Below are 27,767 nucleotides of genomic sequence, written 5' to 3' on the forward strand. Positions count from 1 at the left end.
ATTTCCAAAATACTTACTGAAAGAGGGTGCTGTCATTTAGTGTTTTTGCGTTATAGTATTATCAACATTTACTCGCTTTCTGCATTGCCATAAAGACACTGTTGCCATAAAGCCTGAGGAGTCAAAAATGTCTCGAGGATTCACATGATCGACACCTATAAACAAACTTTTACATTTCATGCTAATAAAATAAGTTTTGTGGGCTTAATCAAAACAGAAATATTTAAATAAATAATCATTCACAATAGCTCCTATAATGCTATAATGTTTTTTTAAATATATTTTTATTAATTTCAGAGAGGGAGAGATAGAAACATCAATGATGAGAGAGACTCATCGATCGACTGCCTCCTGCATGCCTGGGGATCAAGCCCACAACCTGGGCATGTGCCCTTAACCTGAATTGAACCTGGGACCCTTCAGTCCGCAGGCCGACACTCTATCCACTGAGCCAAACCAGCTAGGGCTATAATGGTCATTTTTATTTGTACCTACTGACTGGTATTCAGTGTTCATTATGGCAACACATATACAGGAAAAAAAGCCCTGGCCCGTGTGGCTCGGTGGGTTGAGCGTCATTCCATGCACCAAAAGGTCTCCCATTGTATTCCTGGTCAGGGTCCATGCCCGAGTTGCAGGCTCGAACCCCAATAGGGGGCATGCAGGAGGCAGCCAGTCGATTTTCTTTCTCACATGGATACTTCCCTCCCACTCCCTTCCTCTCTTTAAAATCGATGAAAACGTATTTCCTGGTTTTCAAGGAAAACTTATCGAGCTAATAAAGAACTAACTCCTGAAGTCAAAAGCCAGGTTTCATAGCTGGAATTACTTATACCCCATATCCTCTAAAATACGGACATAATACATGATGATCTTTGGAAATAGGGATCCAGCTGATAAATTTTAAATCATATGTCATATATATGTAAAAGAATTTTCTTCTGTTAGTTTCAGAAATATGGTTAAGTATGTCTATTCATTTATCTCCCTGGCTCCTGTTGTTTCTATTTCAGATTCTCAATTAAGAACCTCACATCATCAGAATAGCATACACCATATTCAAACTGACACATGGTTTAGTAAAGTTTGTAATTTGAATGTTGGGTTAGCAGAAGCTTAGTTAAAAAAAAAAAAAACATTTGGGAGAAAACCAGAGTGTAGTTTTTATCCTCACTTCAACAATCAACACACAATATTCAGTTCCCAGTTTTCCAGTTCTTAGGCAATTCAATGTTCTATTCACATCAGAGGAAAGGATGCTTACAGAAGAGTTGAAGAATGAAAGCCTTGATATCTTAAATAGTAAATCGTGTTTTTAACATAAAGAGCATAAAAAAGTTGTTTTTCAATTTCTGTAATCAAGTTGATGAAGGATAAACAGTGCATTTGCCAAGTAGTCTTGCTATGTGTCCATCTCTCTTGATTGGAAAAGGCAAAGAAGAATAAAAAAAGAAGAAGAAGTCTGTCCCCTCCTTTGGCCCAAATACCAATGGGACACTCCTGAGTTGCTGGCCAACTCTGAATTTTCCCTCCCTCTCGCAGGAACTGCTAGGAAGCTCTATAAAAAGATGTCAGGAGCACCAGCCTGGGAAAGTTGAATGCCCCAAATGCCCTGCGTTGCCTATAAGTACAAATGAAAAATGTTAAAGATAATTTAAAAAACAGGAAAGACCTTTTGCAAAATGCATTTGATTTATTGCCGTGTATTGTGCAGATCTTTATCAATTATTCTCACTCCATTTTATTCAAAAATATTGTAAACTATGAGTTGGCATGTTGCTGCATACGGGAAAAAAGGCATTAATCAACTCTAAATAAACAAGGGTAAGATCTATCTAACAACTATGAAGTAGTTAATACATTTTTGAGCAATTTTATTCTAGAAAAGAGGTCTAAAAGAGTAGTGCTTAATTATCTGGACTCCTCTGTGCTGGGCTCCCTTTTGATTGTATTAATGAAGCAGCTGGCCCATTGTTTCCCTTTAATTCCTCTATTGTTTTAAGAATATGTCACAGCTCTTTATTCTTTTATCAGGTGCTGTGCAGGAGGATCCACACAATACCTCATATTCCTACTGTATTTGCCAATGCACAAAGAAACCTCCACGGCGGTTTTCAAAGAAGGGGCACACATAATTTATAAGTTCTCTTCCTTGCACTACTCCACTGTCAAGAATTTCAACAGTATTGAATTTGAATTCATTATAAAATTTGGATTAAACAATGTGGCCACGTATAGATATATGTACGGTGTTCATGTCATCTGGGCAGTAACGTGTGTGATGTTGAAATAGGGCATTTAGTTAGCTTTTAGGGAATTAATTCTAACCAATTGCTTCCCAGTTATGAAAAGGTTACATTTCACAAGCGGGCATCGTGTTGGATTTTCAAATTTTTTAGTAAAAGTTAAAACAAAGAAATGACCAAATAAGTAAGTAGGCTTGTTTTCTCCATCTCCAGAAACATAATGTTCTTGAGAATGAGCAAGTGTGTGTGTGTGTGTGTGTGTGTGTGTGTGTGTGTGTGTGTGTGTGTGTTAAACAGCCCATTTATCCTCTGAGAATGACTTTCATTTACTTGTGTACCTAAGATGTATATGACTTCCTTGATAGAACACTATGCTATCTTTATCAGCTAAACTCTGATCATCAATTGACTATCTTCTTAGTGTACAGCTTAAGCAATATAGTATATAATATAACATTTTCCTGCCAGGATTATTTTAAAATTCTGGCTCATTTCCAAATATCCATGAAATCTACAAAAAAATCACCCATGATAAAATCATCTTGAAGCTCTGATTCACATAGACTTTCCCTTTTTACACAAGTGGGGGGTTTTTTCTTTGTTTTTTTTGTGTTTTGTTTTTTTCCTTTTCAAACCTCTGTATTTAGAAATTGTCATATTGCTTTCTCCCCCGACCCCGCCTAGAGTTCCCAGTCTAATAAAGAGAAGACTTAGTGACTTAATGCTACACAGTGAAAGTTACTAAGTTCAACTTTCAGAAAAGCCCTTAGCATAAATGATGTTGCAAGCTCCTATGTCCTTTTGTATTGCTAGGTGAGTGTGTGTGGGTTTAGTTTTATTTTTAGCTTAAAATGAAGTTTCAGGCTGGTATCCCTATCTATGTGCTTGAGGCTCCTTATCCTTCTCCCTATGGAGGTAGAGTCGTACAAAATCTAAATGTGATTTAATTGGTTCAATTTGCTGCATATTTTTATGCTAAGCTTAGGTTCGTGTCTTGATAAGCGCAGACGTAGTTTAGCTCGAGGTTTACAGCTTCATGTTGCTTGTATTTCCTTATTTTTACAAAGCAAGCGTCTATCAATCACACAGATAAATTAGGAAGAAGCATGTATAGACATAACACATGGGAAAGATTTTTCAGCGTGCTATGTAATTTATTAACCTGATTTTTACCATTGTAAGAAGCCGCGAATTGCAGATAGCAATGGACGAAGTTAAATGCTTTTATACCGGATACATTTTGCTTATACAGAACTCTATAGGTATGGTCGAACAATATAATTGAAGCTTTGTCAGCTCTGTAACCTAGCAACAGATAATTCTGTTAGGGTACTGAATTGCTCCTGGTTGACAAGTAGGGAGTATTTTTGTGTTTATCATGTTTGCTAATGATGGGATCCTTTCCAAAAGGCTTGTCTTAATCTTAATTAGAGTTTATCAGCAGAGGTCTGCCTGACATTGTGCAGACACTGATTTCATAAATAATAAAAAGTGCAAGTGAAAAATTTGGCAGGATGGGGAGATATAGGAGGCCACTGCTTCTAGAAACAGGAGTGTGAATTTCCAAAATGTAATCGAGTTTGAACTGTGACTTTACTCTTTATTATGGAAACTTGTAGTTCACTTCACTGCAGTTTTGACAGCAATTAGGAGGAAAATTTATAAGCTTCCTGTTAGGAACCATATCGCTTTGTACAAGAACTTTGATCATAAACATTACTTAGACCAGCAAGTACATGGTTTTTCAAGAACGTCAAGGTCTTCGTCATTATTACTCTCTACGGTACCTTGACTGTATCTGTCCTTTATTTGCGACGGGAGTGGTGTGTGGGTGTGGGGACTGGGGAGAGTGGCTGTGACTGCAGCATGAGAGGCAGACAAAGAGAGACTCCTAAAATAACCTTTATGTTTGGAGAAAGCCAGGGAGGTATCAGATAGCTGCTTCAGTGCCCGATGTCATTTGATAAAGACTTCATGCCCATGCAGTAGGCATGTGATTGTATTGCTCTGGTTTGCACAATAAGATCTTTTACAGTTTAGGGGGATGGAGTATTATTGATTATTAGTTCCATACCTTCAAAATAATAATTAAACATTGTAAAACCATTTATCATTCACATTTTACCAAATTCCTCACTGGCTTATTTAATCCATTGAAAGATGATGCTAAGTCATGACATCATTCCACTTTCTGGCTTTCTTCACCTTTCCACTCATCATTCCCATAATCTTCAACCATTAGTAGCCAGGGGAAAATTCAAAGCTATTTTCAATGTCATTTTCTGAGTATCAAAATGGACATTCCCTCTGCTGGGTTGTTTGAATACATCTATGAAATATTTTATTATCAAGAGCCTTTTTGTTCATAGAGTCTCACTCTTTCTATCCCATACAAACTGCAGGTGGTGTACACGCATGCCAGTGATTCCTAACCCTAGAGGACATTAGGCCCTCTGGGCAGATTCTAAAAACTAATGAAGCCCAAACTTCACTCCCGGGGATTTTGATTTGATTGATCTGGGGTGGGACCGGGAAACCAGTGTTGATTAAGAGCAGTCAAGATTGCCATTGATTAAGTAGAATTTTTATGCCCTTTTCATGTCCAGCTGAACTTTCAATTTAAATAGGAAATTGGGCAAATGCTGCATTTATATTTAATACTATCAAATGATTTTAATAAGTGTGAAGTGTTTAGAATAGTACTTGGCACATATTAAGGGCTTTCTAAAGTGTTAGCTATTACAATTGTTTATTAGTCGTGTTTGAAGATAACCTGGAGTTCCCTCCACATCACAAATATAGACATGATTCTCTAGATTTTAACAATGCATTTGAAAGCTATATCTCATAGCTGAGTCATCTTCTTGACACTCATAAAGTGAACCATCTTATTTCTGATTCAGAAAGAGAACTGTGCTAATTACTCCATCCGAGTAATCAATGTAAGGTGTAACGTAATGTAGTTAGTGAACGTCAGATGGCGCTGTGACTTGGGACACCTGGTTTTTTTCATCCAGAATCTAGAGCCAAGCTGCCTCTTTCTAACCCCATCTCCCATGTCCTTTTATCTTCCTCCAATTTCCCTCTAGCTGTGTGACCTTGAATGACTTACATTTCCAGCCCGTGATCTCATAATAATGTGTGATTGTTACTATTGTTGTACGTTGTTTGTAGAAGCATTAAAAATTGCTTATGACTTGATGATGATCATCGAGAGGTTATTTAGGCAAAGGCTGTCATTTTACATGATGTAGGTAAAGCTAGTCTTCCAGATGACACAGTAACTAAAAATCAAGACTAGAACTAAAGTTTCATACTCTCCAGGCAAATGCTCCTTCTAGTTTATCCTTGGACTGAGGACAAATAAATTTTGTTTGTTTGTTTGTTTGTTGTGGGTGTTTGTTTTTTACAAATACATTTTTAGTGATTTTGGTTGCCAGCTATGCTTCATAATTATCACGTTGTCTTTTAAACCAAAATCATTTGCTCTGGAATGAGAGCAATTAAACATATGACATTGCCATATGTGCACCCAACACCTTTACATAATTCTAATTGTGTTCATATCAATACATCATGAGTATAGATTAGTACATTGAAAATCCTCTTGGTGTAACTCAAGGGCATTAAGCAAACTACTCATATGAAAGCTACAGAAAACATTGCTTAGGTTTATTAGGTTTCATATTCATAGAGAGTTTATAGGAACTGGCACTCAGAACACAAGCAGAAACCCAAATCAGCCGAGTAACCAGGAACTCACAATTTTCAGTTCCAAAATGTATTCAAATACAAATGGCTAATGTGGCCAAATAAAGTAAACTCCATCTCAGCAGCAACTTCATCCCACTAGGGACTGAGCTTTCAAGTCTTTGATAAGTAGCTTTACTAGGAAAACTGGGAGGGGAGAAGACCTGGCTCTTGTTCTGTTTGGAACCATCTCATATGGAAAACTTTTTATAAAAGCGATATTCCCCTCCTTAGCTATGGCAATAGTCTGGGTTCACAGTGGATGCTTTTTAGTGAAGAACTGTTACTCTCATTTTTTTCCCAATGTCTTTATGGTGGTAAAAAATACATAGGACATAAGATTTGCTATTTTAATTATTTTTAAGTATACCGTTCACTGGCATTAAGGACATTAACATTGTTGTGCAAACATGACCACCAGCCATCTCCAGAATTCTTTTCATCTGGCCCAACTGAAACTCTGTACCCATTAAGCAGTAACTCTCCATTTACTTTCTTTCCCTTTGCTTTTGAATACTCTAGGTATAAGGGGGAAATATAGTATTTGTCCTTTGGTGACTGGCTTAGTTCACTTAGCATAATGTCCTCGAGGCTCATCTATTTTGTAGCATTGTCAGATTTTCCTTCCTTTTTAAAGCTGAATAATATTCCATTGTATGAATATGCCACATTTTGCTTATTTATGCTTCCATCAATGGACACTTGGGTTGCTTCCATGTTTGAGCAATTTTTAATACTCCAGCTCTGAACATGGGTGTGCAAATAAATATCTGCTTTTAATCCTTCTGGGTCATCAGGTAATTCTATTTATAAGTTTTTGAGGGAATGCCACACTGTTCCACGGTGGTTGTACCATTTTACCTTCATCCGCTGTGCACAAGCTTCCAATTTCTCACATCCTTGCCAACACTTGTTATTTTCTGGGTTTGGTTCGGTTTGATGGTGGTGCTCTCATTCTGAAGCCAAATATACTACCTTGTGATTTGTTTCCATTAACATGATGTCAATCCGTGAAGATACCAGAATAGCTCAATATCAGTCTGATTTTTCTTGCACTCAGATTGCTTCTTAGTCAAGATGAATACTACTGCCTTCCATTCAACTATAAATTAGAGTTGGCCATATTTCCCCTCGCTCTAAAAGCAGTAGGTAACGGATTCCCCTGCCTCTTCAGCTCCAAGTTAATTGCTAGAAACTGTTTCTCACTAGTCAAGATACAGATTGTGATTTACAAATGGATGTAGCCTTCATCCTTTTTTTCTGAAATGAGTTAGCTCTTACCAGTATAACGTAAGTGCATTTGCTCATTGAATTCATAGGTTTCTCTTTTCTCTCTGGTAAGATTTCTTGAATTCAGCAGGGCAGTGAGAAATGAGAATAATAGCCCCAATCAGACCAAACCAAAAGGATAATGGTTAACAATTATATAGCACTTAATACATGCCAGGTGCTGTTCTTAAGCTTTCATATATATTAATTAGCTTATTTAATCCTAATAACACTGTAAGTTCAGTACTGTTATCATCAGCCCCATTTTCAAGGGTGACAACACTGATAGGCAGGATGCTAAGGTGACAAGTTCAAAGTCACATAGTAAGTGGCAGAGCCAAGATCTGCCCCTCGGCCATCTGGCTGCATTGTCCATACTTCTTCTCCTATCCGTCACCGGCAATCACACTTAGAATATTTTATTTTAATCACTAACTGACACTGAGTGGCAATACTTGGGACATCTCACATTATAAATAACTCCATCAAGTCCTATACATTCACCATCGGAAAAACTCAGCCAAACAGTTTCAAAGAGCCAGCCCATGATCTTTTCAGTGCCCTTCTCTTGATTCCCTCTAACTTTTCCAAATATATGCTCTTTCTATCTTTAAATGATTCCATGTCCTCTACCCCCATCTTTAATGTTGAGATTCCCCAAGTCTCAATCTTTTGTCCTTTTCACACTGTACTCCTCCTGAGTTACCACAATAATGTCAAGACCATCGCAGTCATTTAGAATGTGCCCATGGCTTCTAAAACAAGAGTTTTCTCCATCCTTATATCTCCTCCACATTCCAACTGCCTCCTAAATGCATTCACCCCAAAGTCTCTCACATACCTCAGATGCTACATTGTCAATGCAGAATTCAGTATATCCATGCATGCACATACTCATACATGTGTACAACACACGTGCACTTGCATACTTGGGCTTTGGAGCCGGACACACAAGAATCTAAGTCATGATTCTGGCACTGACCACACCTGTGTCTTTGGGCAGGTTAATTAACCTCTCCAAGCTTCAGTTTTCTCAACTCTAAAGTGAGGAAAATACAACCTAACTTCATCGAGAAATTGACACCTTCAAAATAGAAGTACATAAACCACGAAGCCTGTCTGGCCCCACGTGCTCCTAACTGGTACCCATTGCCTCCTGGTTGTCTTAACATACCAGCTTTACTGCCTCACTCATGGCATCACCGTCATCTGGTTTCCCAAACCAGAAACCTTTGTGTCATTTTCAGCAATTTATTTTCTTGTTACTCATCTCACAAAATCACCCCATTCCTCTCAACCCTGCTCTTGGGTGTGGCTCTTGTCTCCCTCACAAGTTACACTTCTCACAACTGCACTCGTGCAATAGCCTCCAAGTGCCCCTGCTGGTAACATTTCTTTCAGTTCACTCTCACGACCCTGAGATATTTTTCTTTAAGAAGCCCATGTCAGGAATTTGTTCATTCATTCACTCGAATAAAAATATACCATCTCCCTCACCAGGAGCCAGGCACAACTGTTTTATGTTATGTTCAAAGCTGTCTCATCTTGCTCTACACTCTTTTCGTGGGAGGAAGCCCTGGTTTGTAATGTTTGCCGGGTCCAGTGGCAAATGCTACAGCTCTCGCCAGGGACGATTTCAAGTTACCAGTGTGATAGTAGCCACCAGCACACGCAATCCCTGACAGCTGGACATTCTGCTCTGTGATCTGGAGCAGGTGGCTCAAGCGCACCAATGCCATAAACCACCTCTTCTCCCTCAGACCCTGAGCTCCGGGGGTGCTGGCCTCTGAGCCTTCATCGGGATCAGCAGCTCTTCCACAACCCTCCACTTGCACGTGTACTTCTGCCATTTTACCTCTGTTCTTCGTGAGGCCATCAAAAACTCACCTGGGATGGTTTACCTAACTCCCCCAAGAGGTGTCAGTTTTTCACTGTTCTCCCATGTTCCTTAGCAAGAAGCGACAACACCCTCCGCATGGTATGGTACTCTGTTTACTAGTATTGTGTGCATTCTAATTGTAGAGCTGTGTGTGAAGCCCTAGCCCCCAGCTGGCACACAGCAAAGAGTTCAATGAATAGCTGATGAATGAACGATTTGAAAGATTCACTCCTAAGACAGCTGACTTCCTCATCAAGTCTACACAGTACATTTTTATTCTAATTCAACCTTTAACAAGACATGCTCTGACTAAACCATAAAAGGAGATAAAGTGACACAGACAACCGAATGTGAAACGTTACCGAGGATGTCTGAAACCACAGGTGTGCACTACCACCGCTAGGCTGTTTATTAACACAGAAAACTTGTGTTTTCCTTAACTTTTCCTTGCACTTGATATTTGTGAAGATTACTTTATATATTTATTGGAGCCTTTTGGTTCTAAATTAGAGCTCAAGTATTGAATCATCCTTGTACATAACCCATGGCTGTGATCAAGATTAGCTGTGGCCTAACCCGTTTGGCTCAGTGGATAGAGTGTCGGCCTGCGGACTCAAGGGTCCCAGGTTCGATTCCGGTCGGGGGCATGTACCTTGGTTGCAGGCTCATACCCAGTAGTGGGTGTGCAGGAGGCAGCTGATCGATGTTTATCTCTCATCGATGTTTCTAACTATCACCCTTCTTCTCTGTAAAAAATCAATAAAATATATTAAAAGAAGGGGAAAAAAAGATTAGCTGTGAGTGGTACCTTCTGTAAAATCTCCATTTCTCCTGGGCAACTGAGTTCAAAATGTTCTTTTTGTGAAAAATAGCCATAACTGGATTTACCAACGATGTAAATTTACTAATAGTAAATTATTACTCATAATGTAAGTCATTCCACTCATCACTGAAATCCAGTGACTCAGAAAGACCAAGCTATGAAAGAAACTGGAATGGGAGTGTGTGACTCTGCCCTCCTCACCCCTCTATCACATACATTCACTTAATAAACTGTGTCTCCCAGAAAACACAAGTGATCACCTTTGTCTACTGCTGTAAAGAGTTTGGATCTTCTATGTACATCAGAGAAGGCACAGCCGTGGCCGATGACAGAAGCCATCCAGGGAAGTGTCACCAGAAGAAATACCCCACTTAGCACATGGAACGCTCGCTCGTCCAGTCCATGATGCCACTTCGCTTCCCTATTTGTAAATAAATAAATCAGGGCCAAAGCGAATCTGTTTCTCCTCTTTGGTTTCAAGATCCGTTAGAGTCAAAGTGAAATAAAAAAAGTGAAGTTGTTTTTCTAGTCTTTTAGGATGTTGGTGTCTCACTTTGAAACTTTCCCACTCATCTGAAGTCTGTAACCCTAGCTTTGTTTCTTCACAAAAATCTATTGTCCATGGAAGGTGTTTTGTTCCTTTACCTTTAAAACTTCATCAGCTGGTTTAATTCCTTGTCCAAGTTCCCAGTAAAAAAGTGACCCCCTCCTTCTGTGCAACGCTGCCATGTCATATGCTGTTGTTATCTTTCCCACCAGATTTTTACCACAGGTTGTTTAAAAACTATAATCTTTTTGAGGGTGGGGGAAAAAATGAAGTGCAGTTGAAGAGACAGTAATGCTGAGAGATAAACAGAGCAATATTACTTATCAGAATGGGTACGATTTTTGCCTGCTTAATGAGTACAATATATAGCCTTGCAATATATACACAAGGGGGAAAAAATAGCTTTATAACATATCAAGTATGCCACGTTATTCCAGCCATAACTGTATAGGATATGTATCTAGGCCTGAGAGTGTAGATAACAAAATATAAGTGCTTTGCCTGTCTAAACATGTTAAATAAATGAGCATTTGCTATCGCATTCCAATACATTAGAAGATGGCCTTGCATAGTTAATTTTCTTTTTAATGCACCACACGTGATCATTTGAAGCACAGAGCCAGAGTATATCTTAGTGTTTGAAAAAAGAGTTCTTTTCGTTTAAACAAATCTTTATTTAAATAAGCCTTTTTGAAAAGGATTTTTGGCCTATCTTCTTTTTAGGAAGTTCAATCAGGGTAAATGGAGATAAAGAAGCCACGTTATAAGGAACATTATATAAGTAAAAATCACTCAGCCAGAAAAAAAAAAAAATGTCAACAGACATAAAGGGTGTAAAACTAACGGAATTTTGTCTTAACATTCTAGATTTTAGGAGCTTTTATTTACTTGTTTTGTAGTTTGGGGTTATCTGGTATTGATATAATAAAGTATTTTGGAAAGAGAGTGGGGGGGGGTAGGACGGGGGAAGAGGGAGCTGGAGGGAAATGATTTTTTACTTCCATAAGGTACAGAAAGAGTAACTTCAGAAACTACCTAAAGGAAATGTTTGCGGTTGACCCCTACCATGCTTGTTCTTAGGCAGGATACCATGTCATGATTAAGGCAAGCCCAGAAGACAGAGTTGACAAAACTCTCTGGAGATTATGTCTAGACTTGTTTCTTAGTCTTCTCTTACTATTGACCACTGAACAGTTCATTTAATGCAAGGAGTACAATTATTCACATGGTAGGAAAGAGGAGTTCAGCTGTTGTCTTGATCAAACACTCCCCCACCCCCACCCCAGTTGAAACTGATGTGAAAAACATGAGACGGTGCTATTGACATCAATCTAATTACAGCAGGCTGGAGCATTCTATGTCAATCCTATCTTCCTCTTCTTTTTTTCTTCTTAACAGGGGGTCAGCTTTGGTGCACAACCACGAAGGCCATCTCTGAGGGTGAAGAGCTAATTGCCTTTGTGGTGGATTTTGACTCAAGGCTCCAAGCTGCCAGTCAGATGTCTCTTACAGAAGGGATGTACCCTGCCCGCCTGCTGGACTCAATTCAGTTGCTTCCTCAACAAGCCGCCATGGCTTCTATTTTGCCTACAGCTATTGTCAATAGTAAGTGCTGAGTGCAACAGCCCAGTACAGTTGCTTTGTAGTGGGGATGGTATTTATGGGGAGAAAAAAAAAAGTCTACTGACAGGCAACCAGGGACAGACTCTACATTTCAGTTTATCGTCTCTCTAACTCTGTGTGTGTTTGCTTCTCATGTGAGTATAAAAAGAATTCATTCATTCATTTCAGGTTGGATTCCTGAATGTCACACACAAAAAGCTGACTTTCTAAACCAGTTAAACAACTTTCAGCTTTCTTGATGTTTTTATAGTAGAATGATTGTGGTATTCTTTAAGGGCAATAGAGTTAAAAACTTAAAGAAAAAGAATGCAATTCAAATTTTGATTAGACAGCCCAGCCACTGTGCCTCAGTGGTTGAAGAGGTCCCCTGTTCTACTCTGGGTCAAGGCACAGCATTGTGGGCTCTATCCCCAGTAGGGGGCATGCAGGAAGCAACTGATTGATGGTTCTCTCATCCATGTTTCTCTCTATCCCTCTCTCTAAAAGAATAAATATATATATTTAAAAATTGTATTAGATATACTAATGGAGAGGAAGTTTAGCCTGGATAGGTCAAGACAGCAGCTGACCTATCCAGGCTAAACTTCCTCTCCATTAGTATATCTAATACAATTATATTTATATCTAATACAATATATATATATATATATATATATATATATATATATATATATATATTCAGAATGCTTTATATGGAGAATTTTTAAATATGCCCTGGCAAATATCCTTTTATATTTGTTAAAATGACTATTGAACTTAGGTTGTATTTCTTGAACATGCAAAGTGACACTGTATGTGACAGAAAATCAGTGACCTAGGAGTCTGAAGATCTGTGCTATACACTCAGCTCTGCTTTTATCTAGTTCTATGAGAAAACATGAGTAGCAGTTATATCTGAAGAGGAGAAAGCTAGTAAGTGAGTGAAATATTACATTTAGTCAAAAATGTCCTTGAAAATCCCTGAGACTCTGAATGATGCAGAATGGAAACCTAGAGAATGCAATGTTGTCTTGATATGAACATACATATATAGGTTCAGTAATAATTATATTCTTGCTGTAATAGCATCCTTTAGGATAAAGACATTCTCAAGTGTATGTGGATTAGTCTTCATCCAACCAGTGGATCCAGAGGACCCAAACCAAGCTACAATTTTTGGATTTCCTTAATATAAATGTAGTTATTTCCTTTAATGAACCTTTGCTTTGATTCAGATAGTCAGGAATGTGAAATAACAGAGACCCAAGTTGAATTTGAGGCAAAAAGGTTTGTTCCCAGGGACACTAGGGGTACCTCATATGATTGTGAAACTCCAATGTGTGAATGTTAATTGTAATCATATTTAAGACTATACTTGGTTTGCTTTCTGTAGCAAGATAACTATTAATCCCAAATAAATCAGCATAGATGCATACTGCCTTCATTCTCATTCTGAAATTATTAGCTAATCAGTTAAACTCATCCAGCTTAAATGAACACTTTATTAAACAATGTGTCCCTCTGAATAGTGTAAATGCCACTAACTTGGTGAGAGAGGCTAAATAATAGACAGCGGTAGCATATAATTTTGTATATAATCTTAATTTGAAATTCTATATTGCACTTGATGTCCTTATTTTTCACTCACTACAATTTGATCCTTAGTTTTCTCCTCATCTCCTCAACACCATCGCCTTCACTATCATGGGTTTCACCAACTATACTATTTACAAATCACAAATAAGCTCTTTCTGCCAAGTTTTAGACCTCTGTTGCAACCCCTCCCATGTTCCTCTGTATTTTTTACAGGAATTTTAAATCCTATAATGTGACCGTGTATCCCAGGGTTCCTGGATTAGTCCCAATTATGTTATCTGGCATCCCTCTGACTGGTGCCTCCTTTCCCTACAGAATGGCCAGGTTTGCTCAATACAGTGCCAGTGTTTGTCCCACAGTATGTGCTCTAGCCTTAACTCATCACTCTCCATCATTTGTTCCCTAAAAAAACGAATGGCACAGAACTGCTAGCAGGAAGCCTAGGAACTGAGGAGATACCTTGCAATCTGCCCTAACATCTAATTGCAAAGCAGTGGCCATCACTTCCAGTCAGTTCTACTTCCTAAATATAACTTTTCCCCCTCCCTCTCTGCCCCCCTTGCCATTGTGGCAAATGGAAGTGTTAACACTAGGTCCAATCCCAGTCCACCCAGTTATGTGATCTGGAGCGAGTACCTCAACCTCGGTTTCCTCTCCTATAAACGGATGAAGGGGAAAAACACATACGTGGTGAAAATGTCCATGAGTAACTACATGAAAATGCATATCATAGCATGACTTTATAAATATTACATGACTTTAGCTACAGCACAAACTCTCATAATTCACTTAGGTTCCTGCAGTTACCTCCTACCCGTCATAAGTCTTCCTTCCCAATTCAGTACCTTCAAAACTCGACTCTTACGATTCTGTAATATCTGATCCTGTCACTCTCTTGCTTAAAGTGATTCAGTGATTCTCCATAACCATTGAGATAAAAAATTTAACTTCTTAAGAGAGCTTATACAGTCTTTGATAATCTAGCCCTTCTACAACTTTCTGCAATCTCACCTGTCCCAATTCCCATCATGCCCCGTGCCTGAGCAGCACAGCCTCCCAGCCTTCGCCCAAGCTTCTCTCAGGCTACCATCGCTTTCCCTAGGCTGTTCCCTTGGACAGGAGGACCTAGCCCTCTTCTTCACCTGACTGATTTCATTCTTCACAACTCAGCTGAGGCATGCATCTTCTTCCTTTTAAGTCCTCATCTGACCTCCTCCTCCCTCCACCAGATGAGTTCTCTCACCAACCCAGTGTCTTTTTTCCATGCCTAATGCACCCCTCAGATACCTCCATCATAATCATCATCGCATGCTAATTTCATTATCTGACCATTTGTTCATCAACCCCAGGAGACCTTAAGCTTCTTAAGGAAAGCTGTGTGGTCTTTCACTTTCACAGCCAACCCAGCCTAGAGTCTGGCACATAGTAGGCTCTCTGTAACTAATTTATCAAATGAAAAGATGGTGTCAGGGGTTGGCATCAGGGCTAACTTTAGTTCAGCCATTAGATCCTTACATTTTAATCAATCAGAGAAACCAATTCACATTGCTATTTATAAATGCATATATTTCTAAACCATAAGTACAATGTAAGCAATTTAAAAATTAATCTCTTGTGTTTTTATTGAATGTTGGTGTCTTCTACAATACCACTTTCTAAACACACTGTGGGCAGGTAAAGAACATTCCTTAGTCTCATTCTGTGGAACAGCATTCACAACTGCACAACCCTCACTCACTGTCCAATTGCCTAATTCAGAACCTCAGGGCAGTCTCTGAGGCAGATTGAACCAAATGCTGCTCTACCCCCAAATGGGCAGCAGCTCATGCACCCCTGTGTTTTTGTCTACAGAGGATATATTCCCTTGCAAGTCCTGTGGCATCTGGTATCGGAGTGAGCGGAACCTGCAAGCCCATTTGATGTACTATTGCAGTGGGAGGCAAAGGGAAGCTGCTCCAGTGTCAGAAGAAAGCGAAGACAGTGCTGCTCAGACTTCCAGCCTGTGTCCCTTCCCACAATGCACCAAGAGTTTCTCAAATGCCCGAGCTCTAGAAATGCACCTGAATTCACACAGTGGTAAGTGCCTCCCATGTTTCCTCTTTTGCTCTAGAGACTCCATTCTTTACATACATGCATGCATACATCTATAGTCTCACTATATCTACAAATAAAATTAAAATCTAACCAGTTGGATCAGCTAACTGGTTATGTCATTTATTTTCCACTCAAAGGACTTGGGTCTGAATTCTTTTCTAACAACTACTGTCCTCAGATTGCAGGCCAAATCATTCTTTCTTTCTTTCTTTTTTTTTAAAACTGAAGTAAAATAGCATCATTTTAGAAACTCTCAATACCCTTTGTACATTGTCATTAATATTCATTGATTTAAGTGTCAAGTGATCTTTGCAAACTGACCATACTGTTATCCACATGGCAGGAAAAAAATAGGTATTTAAAAAGAAGTATTTGCTGAATTGGAATAAAGCTATTATTTTGATAGGTCCAATTAAAATCACACTTGAGAAAAATTAACTTTTAAATATGGATCTATAAAATGCTCTTGACTTCCAGAGTGTACATCATAACAGCTTAGTTGATTTTTTGACATAAAATCACTTTTAGTCCTGTTTTTAAATTACTTAAGAAAAATTAGGCTGAAAAACAAATAAGTATGTTTTTGTTTTAAGCCCACTGTTAACAGCAAGGTGGCAACTATTCCCATTTATTTTGGAATTGTATGCCCAATTGTTGTTAGTATCATCACATAGTATTCAAATTGTCCTATTTTTTAATTGAAACTAATAGAATTACATTAATTTTAGATATCTCTAGGAACATTCTTGAGTAGGGCCAAACAAGTTTTAGGAATCACAGTTCTTCAGCACCTATAATACAAAACTTGTAGGCTATTTCTGGGTGACTTTCTTCAATGTTTTTGCTGCGGGTGAATAAATAAAAAACTGAAGTTGGTGCTGAGTTGTAAACAAACTAGCTCCAACCTCCAATGTTCTAGTACAGCACAAGCTTTTGTCTTTGAACGTGTAGAAATAGTCAGTTTCCTTTCTACTCATTCTCTTCCCTTTCCCTACAAATGAGCTGTCTTCATGTAGGTGATGAAGCAGGGGAAGTAGAAACAGGTTGGTGGTCTCAGATGGTAAGTCATGTACAAAACAAAAACAGAAGTATCTTTTTAGCTGGATGGAAAAACAAGTATTGGATTACTTAAGGAGAGGAGGATAAGAAATTCCTTTTTATAGCTATAGGACCAGGTTTCTCTGCCATGTTTTTACCTTCCTATATATTATAAAAGCCTAATATGCTAAGTGTCCAGTCAACCATTCAACCAATCAAAGCATAATATGCTAATGATATGCTAAGGTCACTCAACTGCTCGCTATGACATGTACTGACTACCAGGGGGCAGATGCTCCAGTCGGTAGGTTAGCTTGCTGTTGGGGTCCAGCCGATCGGGTCTGAGCGAAACGGGCTGGACACGCCCTGGAACCCTTCCATAGTCACTCCCCAGCTGGCCAACCTCCCACATCCCTCCCCAGCCCCGATCATGCACTGTTGGGGTCCCTCGGCTTGGCCTGCACCGTCTCGCAATCTGGGACCCCTTGGGGGATGTTGGAGAGCCAGTTTTGGCCTGATCCCACAGGCCAAGCCGAGGGACCCCACTGGTGCACGAATTCGTACACTGGGCCACTAGTATAAATATAAAAGGAAATTCTCATTTTAGTCTAGAGTACAGAGAGGATGAGCCAAGCCTGATTTAACCATAAACCAACAAATGGGGACTATTGTTAACTTTAGTGAGTAAAAGTGTCTGGATCTCAATTGCATCAGGGGGAAAGGGATCCCCCACTCCACCACCAAGCAATTACTTAGAAACCAACTGGGTGTCCTGCAATTCAACTCAATTCTGACACTATCTACCCAGAGATAGCATCTGATTCCACAGGTTAAGAACTCAAGACAACCACTCCAGTTCAGATGTTAACTGCAAGTCCAGATTGTTACCTGTGCATCTGACCAACTGGTGGCTATAAATCAGAGATGGCCAAGACCCCTTCCTTAGGTTTGAATAATTTATTAGAGTGGTACATGAAACTTAGGAAACCCATTTATTCACTACATGACCAATTTATTATGAAATGAAACAACTCTGGGACAGACAAATGGAAGAGATGCATAGGGCAAAGTATGGGAAAAGGATGAGGAGCATCCTATGCCTCCTCAGAGTATGCCATTCTCCCCTAATCTACATGTTCACCAACCCTGAAGCTCTTTGAACCCAATCCTTTTAGTTTTTTATGGAGGTTTCATTACATAGACATGATTGATTAAATCATTGGCCATTGGCTGTTGAACTTATTCTCCAATCCCTCAACCCCCTCCCAGGAGGTTGGGGGTGGGGGAAGACTAAAAGTTTCAACCCTTTAATCATGGATTTCCTTCCCCTGCCTCCCCCTCCCCCATCCCCACCCCTGCAAGCCTCCCATCCTTTGGTTACCTAGGGGCTTTCCAAAGGTCGCCTCATTAACATAACAAAAGATGCCTTTATCACTCTTATCACAGGAAATGTTAAGGATTTTAGGAGCTGTGAGCCAGGACCCCTGTACAAAGGCCAAATATATATAAAGAAATAAGTTAATAGCACAGATTGTTGCTGGTGAAAATGGGTTCTTGCCGTGTCACAAGAAAGAAATTTCAAAGGCCACACGCTTGGGAGAAGTTTAAATGGAGTGGCAAGATTTAATGGGGTGAAGGGAAATGATACGCCCTAGGGATATAGAGGGTGGGCAGGATCCAGCAGCAACTGCTCCGAGATGCTTGATAATCCTCCTTACTGTCTTCATTTTCGGAAGGAACAGATTGCTTGGAAACTATCCAAGCTACTTCCTGAGTTTTTCCTGGTGCTGCCCCCTCCCACCCCAACCAGTCCCTTTCCTGAACCATCTGGGGTTCCGTGCCCTTATCCAATCGGATTCTTTTCCCAGCTAGGCTCTGTCACCATTTTGGCTCCAACTGTGCATGTCCCAAAGATCTGCTGCCTCATCTGGTTTCTACTGCCATGCACTTACCTCCCCCTGGGCCATCTTGGTTTCTACTGCACATGTGCCTAGCAAATGAATTTCCCCTGCTGTTCTTTTTTTTTTTTTTTAAGTATGTTTTTATTGATTTCAGAGAGAGAAAGGGAGAGGGAGAGGGAGAGAGAAACATCAATGATGAGAGAGAATCATGGATCTGCTGCCTCCTGCATGCCCCCTACTGGGGATAGAGCCTGCAACCTGGGCATGTGCCCCTATTGGGAATCAAACTGTGACCTCCTGGTTCATGGGTCAAAGCTCAACCACTTAGCCACAATGGCCCGGCTCTGCTGTTGTTATTATTCCTTCCTCGGTAATCCTGGCTAATGACCTGTAACCAGTTCTTCCTGCCCACTTCTTTGGAGGATGCAGGAGTCCCCTGAGGAACCTGTGAATACTGTAGCTTCCTAGGGAATGAGGCTTAATGTCAGATTCAGCTCCCTAGCAGATTAGGTTTAATATCAGATTCAGCTCCCTAGTTTATTAAGCTTACTGTCTGATTCCCTTTGCTTCCTCCCTTTATTAATAACTAGCTAACTACTTACACTAACACCATGAGGTTCTGAAAGATTTCAGTTCATTCCTGTTATATTTGAAGACATGAGGTCATTGTCAAGGTTCCTGCCATTACAGAACCAACACATCAAGTTCTCAGTATTCTTATTTTGTATGTCTCTCCAGGAGTGAAAATGGAAGAATTCCTCCCCCCTGGTGCTAGTCTGAAATGCACCGTCTGCAGCTACAATGCGGATTCTGTGATCAACTTTCACCAACACCTGTTCTCCCATCTCACTCAAGCTGCCTTCCGATGCACCCACTGCCACTTCGGCTTCCAGACTCAGAGGGAGCTGTTGCAGCACCAGGAGCTCCATGTCCCTGGAGGCAAACTTCCCAGAGAAAGTGACATGGAACACTCGCCCAGCGGAACGGAAGACAGCTTACCGCCAGCCACAGACTTGTTGAGCAGAAGCGAACTCCCCCAGAGCCAAAAGGCCATGCAGACTAAAGATGCCAGCTCGGACACCGAGCTGGACAAGTGTGAGAAAAAGACTCCGCTCTTTCTCACGAACCAGAGACCAGAGATACAGCCGACAGCAAATAAACAAAGCTTTTCTTACACGAAAATAAAGTCTGAGCCCTCGAGTCCAAGACTTGCCTCCTCTCCAGTGCAGCCTAATCTCGGGCCATCTTTCCCTGTGGGTCCCTTTCTCTCTCAGTTTGCTTTCCCCCAAGATATCACCATGGTCCCTCAGGCTTCAGAGATCTTAGCCAAGATGTCCGAGCTGGTCCACCGGCGACTGAGGCATGGAAGCAGCAGCTACCCTCCCGTCATTTACAGCCCCTTGATGCCCAAGGGGGCCACCTGTTTTGAGTGTAACATAACGTTCAACAATTTGGATAACTACCTAGTGCACAAAAAACATTACTGCAGCAGCCGATGGCAGCAGATGGCCAAGTCCCCCGAGTTCCCTGGTGTTGCGGAAAAGATGCCCGAGGCCGTGAGTCCCAACACGGGCCAAACCTCCCTAAACCTCCTCAACCCGGCCGCTCACGCTGCTGATCCCGAGAACCCGCTTCTCCCAACACCCTGCATCAATGCCTCCACGGTGTTGGATTTAATGGGGCCCAATGGGAAGAGCCACGACAAGGACTTCCCTGCTCAAGCCAAGAAGCTCTCCACCTCCAGTAGCAACGACGACAAGATGAATGGGAAACCCGTTGATGCAAAAACCCCCAGTGGCCCCTTAGTGGACGGGGAAAGTGACCCGAATAAGACCACCTGCGAAGCCTGCAACATCACCTTCAGCCGGCATGAGACGTACATGGTCCACAAACAGTACTATTGCGCCACCCGCCACGACCCGCCGCTCAAGAGATCGGCGGCCAGCAAAGTGCCTGCCATGCAGAGAACCATGCGCACGCGCAAGCGGAGGAAGATGTACGAGATGTGCCTACCCGAGCAGGAACAGAGGCCGCCCCTGGTCCCGCAGCGCTTCCTCGACGTCGCCAACCTCAGCAACCCCTGCACCTCCACCCAAGAGCCCCCCGAGGGGCTAGGGGAGTGCTACCACCCCCGATGTGATATCTTCCCGGGAATCGTCTCCAAGCACTTGGAAACGTCGCTGGCCGTCAACAAATGCGTCCCCGTTTCCAAATGTGACGCTGCCGCCCCTTCCAGCGCGTCCTGCCTGGAGATGGACGTGCCCATCGATCTCAGCAAAAAGTGCTTGTCCCAGCCCGAGCGGACGACCGCGTCCCCCAAGAGGCTGCTGGACTACCACGAGTGCACCGTGTGCAAGATCAGTTTCAACAAGGTCGAGAACTACCTGGCCCACAAGCAGAATTTCTGCCCGGTCACCGCCCACCCGCGTAATGACCTGGGCCCCCTCGACAGCAAGGTGTTCCCCCATCCGGAGAGCGAGCGCGGCAGCCCCGAGGTCAGCTACGACAGGAGCGTCATCAAGTGTGAGAAGAACGGGAACCCGAAGCAGCCTTCCCCCAATGGCAACGTGTTCTCCTCGCACTTGGCCACCCTGCAAGGCCTGAAAGCCTTCAGCGAAGCCGCCCAGCTCATGGCTGCAAAAGAAGAAAGCAAACATTTGTTTCTGCCGCAATGCCTTTACCCCGGAGCAATAAAGAAGGCGAAGGGAGCCGACCAGCTCTCTCCCTATTACGGGATCAAGCCGAGCGATTACATCGCTGGCTCGCTTGTCATCCACAACGCCGACCTCGAGCAAGGCCCCAATGCAGAAAATGAATCCCCCAAAGGCCAGGCTTCCTCCAACGGGTGTGCTGTGCCCAAGAAGGATGCCCTGCCTTTGCTGCCCAAAAATAGAGGCATGGTCATCGTCAACGGTGGACTGAAGCCAGAGGAGAGACCTGCCGCCAACCCACAGCAGGAGAACATTGCCCAGAACCCTCAGCATGAAGACGGCCACAAATCCCCCTCGTGGGTCTCGGAGAACCCGTTGGCCACAAACGAGAACGTCTCCCCAGGAATGCCCTCCGCGGAGGAACAGTTGTCTAGTATAGCGAAAGGGGTGAACGGCTCCACCCAGGCCCCGACCAGTGGGAAATACTGCCGGCTGTGTGACATCCAGTTCAACAACCTCTCGAACTTTATAACTCACAAGAAGTTTTATTGCTCATCACATGCAGCGGAACACGTCAAATGAAATAGACTAGCTCACTAGAGGCGTCGGTCACCTTTGGTACCGTGTTTTAGTACGTTGTTCTTCCCAGTCCAGAAAAAAAGACAAACAACAGGAACAGAAGCTGTGTGAATTACATCTGGGCAATCAGGATGGCTGAATTGAAGACTGAAGGTGTAATTTCATTACAGTCCATTAGTAACGTGTATTATTGGTGCCATTTTCAAACAAAAAGAATTAATTTATTTTACCAGCAGTATTCATAGCTGTGGTTATGTTATTTTTATTTAAAAAACTTTATATTAAAGTCATTTGTAATGTTATTGTATAGTTATTGTGTAGCACATATGGTTTGCACTGTATAGTAGCTTTTAAAGAAAATAGTCACAAACAATACAGAAAGGCATTTTAGAAATAGCTTCAAAAGCACTTGTGTACCTTGATTTCTTCTTATATGCTGTTGCAGATGAACGTATATGCTAAAATATAACTTGCAAAGATGTTCTAAGTACACATGCTGTAAGTTCGCCTTAAGGTTTCAATTCTTGGATAATCAGGCTCTGTTTGCACTTTATATTTTAGCAGATACAGTCCCTTAGTCACTAGGCTTTGCATTTGTATGTAGCCGTATGTTTCTGTCCATTTTCTTAATCTTAAACATGTATGTTAAATGAAGATGGCAATTTTTTTCTTGTATAGTACTTGTATTTTCTTTCGCTGATGCAGCTCTGTCTCAATTTTTAAACCTTTGCTGTTAAATGCAATACTTTATAAAGAATGAACAAAAATTACTGGAAGCAGTATTGTAAGTAAATGAAGTAGTATTAATCAGTTTTATCTTTTGAAAGGCACAGTCTAAATCGAAACCCTGAACTCAATGCTGCAAGTATGAATTTAATTCATATATAAGATCTATTTAAATATAATAGTAGCAATACTGCACCTGGTGATCACAAAGATAATGTTCTACTTCTGATAGAAATAATTTCTCAACAAATGTTGTTACTATGCATGTATATGGATGGAATAAAATTCCAGATTGTTGGAGAAGTTTGGCATACTTTTTTTTTTCTTTAAGATACAAAAGCAACCCCATATATGAAGAGAATAGGTTCACCACAGCATTAATAGCTGTAATAACATGTTGTCAAAACAGTAAAGCAATAGATTGTCCTTTCTAGGTGGCTAATTAATATAACTTATTATATTAAAATGAACTGGAGACTCCAGGCTATGAAACTAGGAAAGTTCTTCATTATAACTATATATAATAAGCACTATCTTTCTGTTCCCTACTCCCTCCACCACTGTAGCAGAGAAAAAGAGCGATTTCATGAGTGTCCAAAAGGCTTACAGAGCCTCTGCCCGAGAACTGGCACAAAGGTTGACCAAATGTGCCCAACTTTTAGATGGAGTTTGCCGGAGAAAGAGGTTTGCATTTTGAGGAGCAGTGAAATAGTGTGGTAAAGTGGCTCTGATGAGTAAAGATGCTCGCATTTCATGCTTGCAGTTTGTAAAAGACTAGATTTCATACATCTCCTTTGTCCATTTAAAGGGTGTGCATGTTGAGGGGGACTGGAGAGCAGTGTAGGTTATGGAGGACTGGTGGGCTCCCCAGAGGGGTTGAGCTATGATTCCATAGGCTAGATGACACCCATTGCCAATCAAAGGCAGGCTGCAGTCCACAGAGACTTTAGAAGCATCCTGATCTGGAAAGGCAGTTGCTTCTCCTGTGCCTGAGAAGCACTATTTGCAGAGAGGTCATGATGCACCATTAATTGTCTATATTGGATGTGGTAACATAACCAACCGAAGGTGCCAGCCTCATAACATATAAACACGGGGACAAAACATAAAAAATTGCTGTGTTGTCAAGGCTGTTTTTCCAGTTGCTTGTTGAGAATAACTATCTTCCTTCCTATAGAATAAAAGACTAATATGCAAATTGTCTCCTTGACCGGAGTTCAACCAGAAGTTTGATGGGGAGTTTGACCAGGGGGCAGGGCTGGCCGGCCAACCACCCATGGCCCCTCCCCCAGTCCAGCCCTACCCTGATCAGCCCCCTCCACCCTGTTCAGGGGTGGGGCCATCCCGCCAACCACCCGTGGCTCCTGCCTCTAGCTGGCCAGACCCCACTCATGCACAAATTTGTGCACCAGGTGTGTAGCTGAATATAAAATGTTGACCTTAAATAATACTTTTCATTTCAGGTGACTAGTGAGGTGAACAGAATTTAGATCAGGGGTCCTCAAACTTTTTAAACAGGGGGCCAGTTCACTGTCCCTCAGACCGTTGGAGGGCTGGACTATAGTTTAAAAAAAAAACTATGAACAAATTCCTATGCACACTGCACATATCTTATTTTGAAGTAAAAAAACAAAACGGCAAAAACACCTGCATGTGGCTCGCGGGCCGTAGTTTGAGGACGCCTGATTTAGATGCTTAAAAGGGTCTTGCAGGAATCTCTCCAAGTGCTCGGGGACCCACAAGGATGATCATACAGATCTGCTCAGTTCTCAGGTGGGAACTGCCAAGCCTGGGTATTCTTTACAGGACTTTATTCTCCAATCTCTTCTTTTTTTGTCATTTTATTGAGGTGACATTGGCTAATAAATTATACAGATTTCAGGTGCACACTTCTATAATACATCATCTATATATTGTGCGTTCACCACCCCAAGTCAAGGCTCCTTCCATAACCTTTATCTCCCCTATATCCCCTTCTACCTTTCCCTACCCCCGCCCCTTGCCCCTTCCCCACTGGTAATCACCATGCTGTTGTCTGTGTCTATGAGTTTTTTATGTTTGTTTTTGCTTAATCCAGTCACCCTTTCCCAATCTCTTCTTCTTAAAAAAAAAGAGAAAAGAAAGAAAATCATCCAAGCAACATTTCTTTATTGATCACCTAGGATTTTACCCACTATTTGAGGAATGAAGGCAAAAAGGTGTGATACACAATTGCTTCCCTAAAGGAGCTTATAATCTGGTTCAGATTAGTATTATTAGTGCTTCTCAACACTATTTCCTTGTTACAATCACTTAGGCAACATTTTCTAAATGTCAACATACTGTATGTGTAATTTTGGTTCACTGGGCCTCACACTAGGTAAATTACAGACAATTCCTGTTTGTGGGTTCTGGGAATCAATACCTTTTCAAATCTGTCCAGATGGTTCCAATGTGTGCGTGTTGGGAAACACTAAGGACAAGATATGAAGGATGAGTGACACTCTATAGAGTGGAGAGATAAGAAAAAAGGAAACCAATATGGAATGAAAGAGTTGGGCAAGACTATATGGGCAGGGTAGGGTCTAGAAAGGTGGGTTCAATAGTAAGGAAGGCTACCTGTCCTTTTGAGAGCCCTGAAATATATGTGAACTATATCCAAAAGAATATTGCAAGTATTGTTTATATAGTTAAAAACCAGTTCTACTAGCCATTCACAGAAGAAAATAGCAGAGATTGAAATCGTGACATTCAGACCAGAACTCAACCCCGGAGGTAAGCAGCAGTGGGGAGCTTCCGGCCTGAAATCATTTGGCCTGGGCCTCCAAGGCATTAGGGGTGAAGTCATTAAATGTTTGAACAAATATAGCAGGCTCATTTTTAAGGGGATAATTTTGTATGGCCCTCAAGTGATATTATAAATATCCAAATAGCCCTTGGTAGAAAAAAAGGTTCCCCACCCCTAGTATAGAGGAAGAAAATGGTCTTTCTACATGTGGGGATCATTGTAAATAATAGCATGAAAGTAGACTGTGAGGGTAAAGAGTTAAAATTTTTTCAAAATAAGAGGACTCGCCCTGACCCATTTGGCTCAGTGGATAAAGCGTCGGCCTGTGGACTGAGGGGTCCCGGGTTCAATTCTGGTCAAGGGCATGTACCTTGGTTGTGGGCTCGATCCCCAGTAGGGGGTGTGTAGGAGGCAGTTGATTGATGTTTCTCTCTCATCGATGTTTCTGACTCTCTATCCCTCTCCCTTCCTCTCTGTACAAAATCAATAAAATATATTTAAAAAAATAAGAGGACTCAAATTGAAAGGTAAAAGAAAATAAGGGAATAATTAAGGGCTCTGATATCATAAGACTCTGAATGGCAGGCTGAGTAAAGTTTATGGGTTTGCCTTGTGCCTTGCTTCTTAAATAGAGTCATGAAAAGAAAATTGTGCTTGGGAACAGTGATAGAATGTCTATGAGGCTAAAATGCCTCATAGATAGAAGGCCATAGTGATGGTCCACATGGGGGTAGTGAGAGTATATTCCACCTTAATGGAGAAGAGCAGGTCTGGGCATGGAGTTACATAATGACTTGTATCAAAGAAGAAATCAAATGTCTTTGACCCTCACTGATAAAAACGCTCCATTTTCAACAAGACAACATTTAGGTCAGAATGTTAGCACCAGTTGAATGGGAAGGATGGCAAAAAAGAGCAATGTTTCTTCAGATTGGATTTTTGGATTTTGGAGGGCAAAGCAACCTTAGGGTATTCTATGTTGTCCTCCCTTGTCCACAATGGGGAATCATTGAATTAATCATAGAGTGAATGGGGGAGTAGTTTTCTCTGGTTAATACCAAACTAAATTTAAGTTGGCAGCAGAATTTAACACACAATTTGGCCTTCAACTTGTTGCAATCTCATATGTAACACATTCCAGTGTTTATAACTATTAAAATTTTAAAATGAGTTAACATTAGTTTCCATATTGAAATTAAAACTAAAAATTAAGTTGTTATGGAATCTGCAAAAAACAGATATTTAAAAATATCTTAATCAGGCTTCCACCCTCAGATGAAACTGAGATGGGAAGTGGCCGAAGTCAGGAAACAGTGGGTGAGAGCTTACATAGCTTCCTTTCCCCACCACGCCAGAGGGCACGCAGCTAAAATCCCAGCTACTTTTCCTCTCTCCGATATATTTACATGTCTCACTCAAACCTTCTCTGGAGATAGGGAAACGAGAGCATGTTCGTTTCTCAGGACTCCTGTAACAAGTGACCACAAACTTGGCGACTTCACAGAAATTTCTTTGTTCTCAGATCTGAAAGCCAGAGTCTGATAGCAAGATGTCAGCAGGGTGCCCGGCTGGTGTGGCTCAGTGGTTGCGCTGCGACCTATGAACCAGGAGGTCAACTGTTTAATTCTGCTCAGGGCACACACCCAGGTTGTGGGCTCCATCCCCAGTGTGGGGCGTGCAGGAGGCAGTGGGTCAGTGATTCTCTCTCATCATTGATGTTTCTCTCTCTCTCCCCCTCTCCCTCTCTGAAATCAATCAAACATATATTAAGAAAAAAATAGAATACCTTCCTTGTGTCTCCAGTTCCTGGTGGCTGTCAGCATCCCTTGTCTTGCAACCCCACGGCTCTCATCCCTGCCTCCCTGGTCACACTGCCTCTTCCTCTCTGTAGGTAACCTCCCTCTCCTCCTTGAAGGACACTGGTGATGGCCTTAAGGCTCACGAGGCTCATCTCCCCGAGGCCAGTCCTGTGGGTGCAAACATCTTTACCGCCAGCGTTGGTGCCAGGAGCATTTGCTGCAAACATTTTCACAGCACAACTGTTGGCCGGAGGCAATTTCTCCGTAAAAGATAAAATAACTGCTCGACAGTTTGGCTTCACGTCTCTACGGACGGAAGCAACAGACGATGTATTTAAGCTGGTTGTCAGATTGCATACTATTCCAGAAAGTGGTTAAACATCCATGTTTGCAAATCCTCGGTGAGCACTGTCCTCCCTGCCGCCCCGCAAAGACAAAACGTTAGCCCCGCAAAAGAGGCGGCTACTCGTTCACAACCGTTTTCAAGAGCATTAATTATC

At 41.4% G+C, this 27,767-nt stretch overlaps 1 protein-coding gene across 2 annotated transcripts in view; it reads left to right on the forward strand.

Annotated features, from left to right (window-relative positions):
• The window catches only part of ZFPM2 (zinc finger protein, FOG family member 2), a 435,525-nt gene extending 411,784 nt beyond the window's left edge, over window positions 1-23,741 (forward strand). For both annotated transcript variants that reach the window (XM_079796389.1, XM_079796390.1), the window contains 3 exons: window positions 11,913-12,119; window positions 15,564-15,788; window positions 19,484-23,741. In XM_079796389.1, coding sequence (XP_079652515.1) covers window positions 11,913-12,119; window positions 15,564-15,788; window positions 19,484-21,978 — 2,927 coding nt within the window. In that variant the 3' untranslated portion in view covers window positions 21,979-23,741. The remainder of the gene's footprint in view (window positions 1-11,912; window positions 12,120-15,563; window positions 15,789-19,483) is intronic.
• The last annotated feature ends 4,026 nt before the right edge of the window (window positions 23,742-27,767 follow it).

Source organism: Cnephaeus nilssonii (genome assembly GCF_951640355.1).
Source record: "Cnephaeus nilssonii genome assembly, chromosome: 18".
Taxonomy (NCBI): domain Eukaryota; kingdom Metazoa; phylum Chordata; class Mammalia; order Chiroptera; family Vespertilionidae; genus Cnephaeus; species Cnephaeus nilssonii.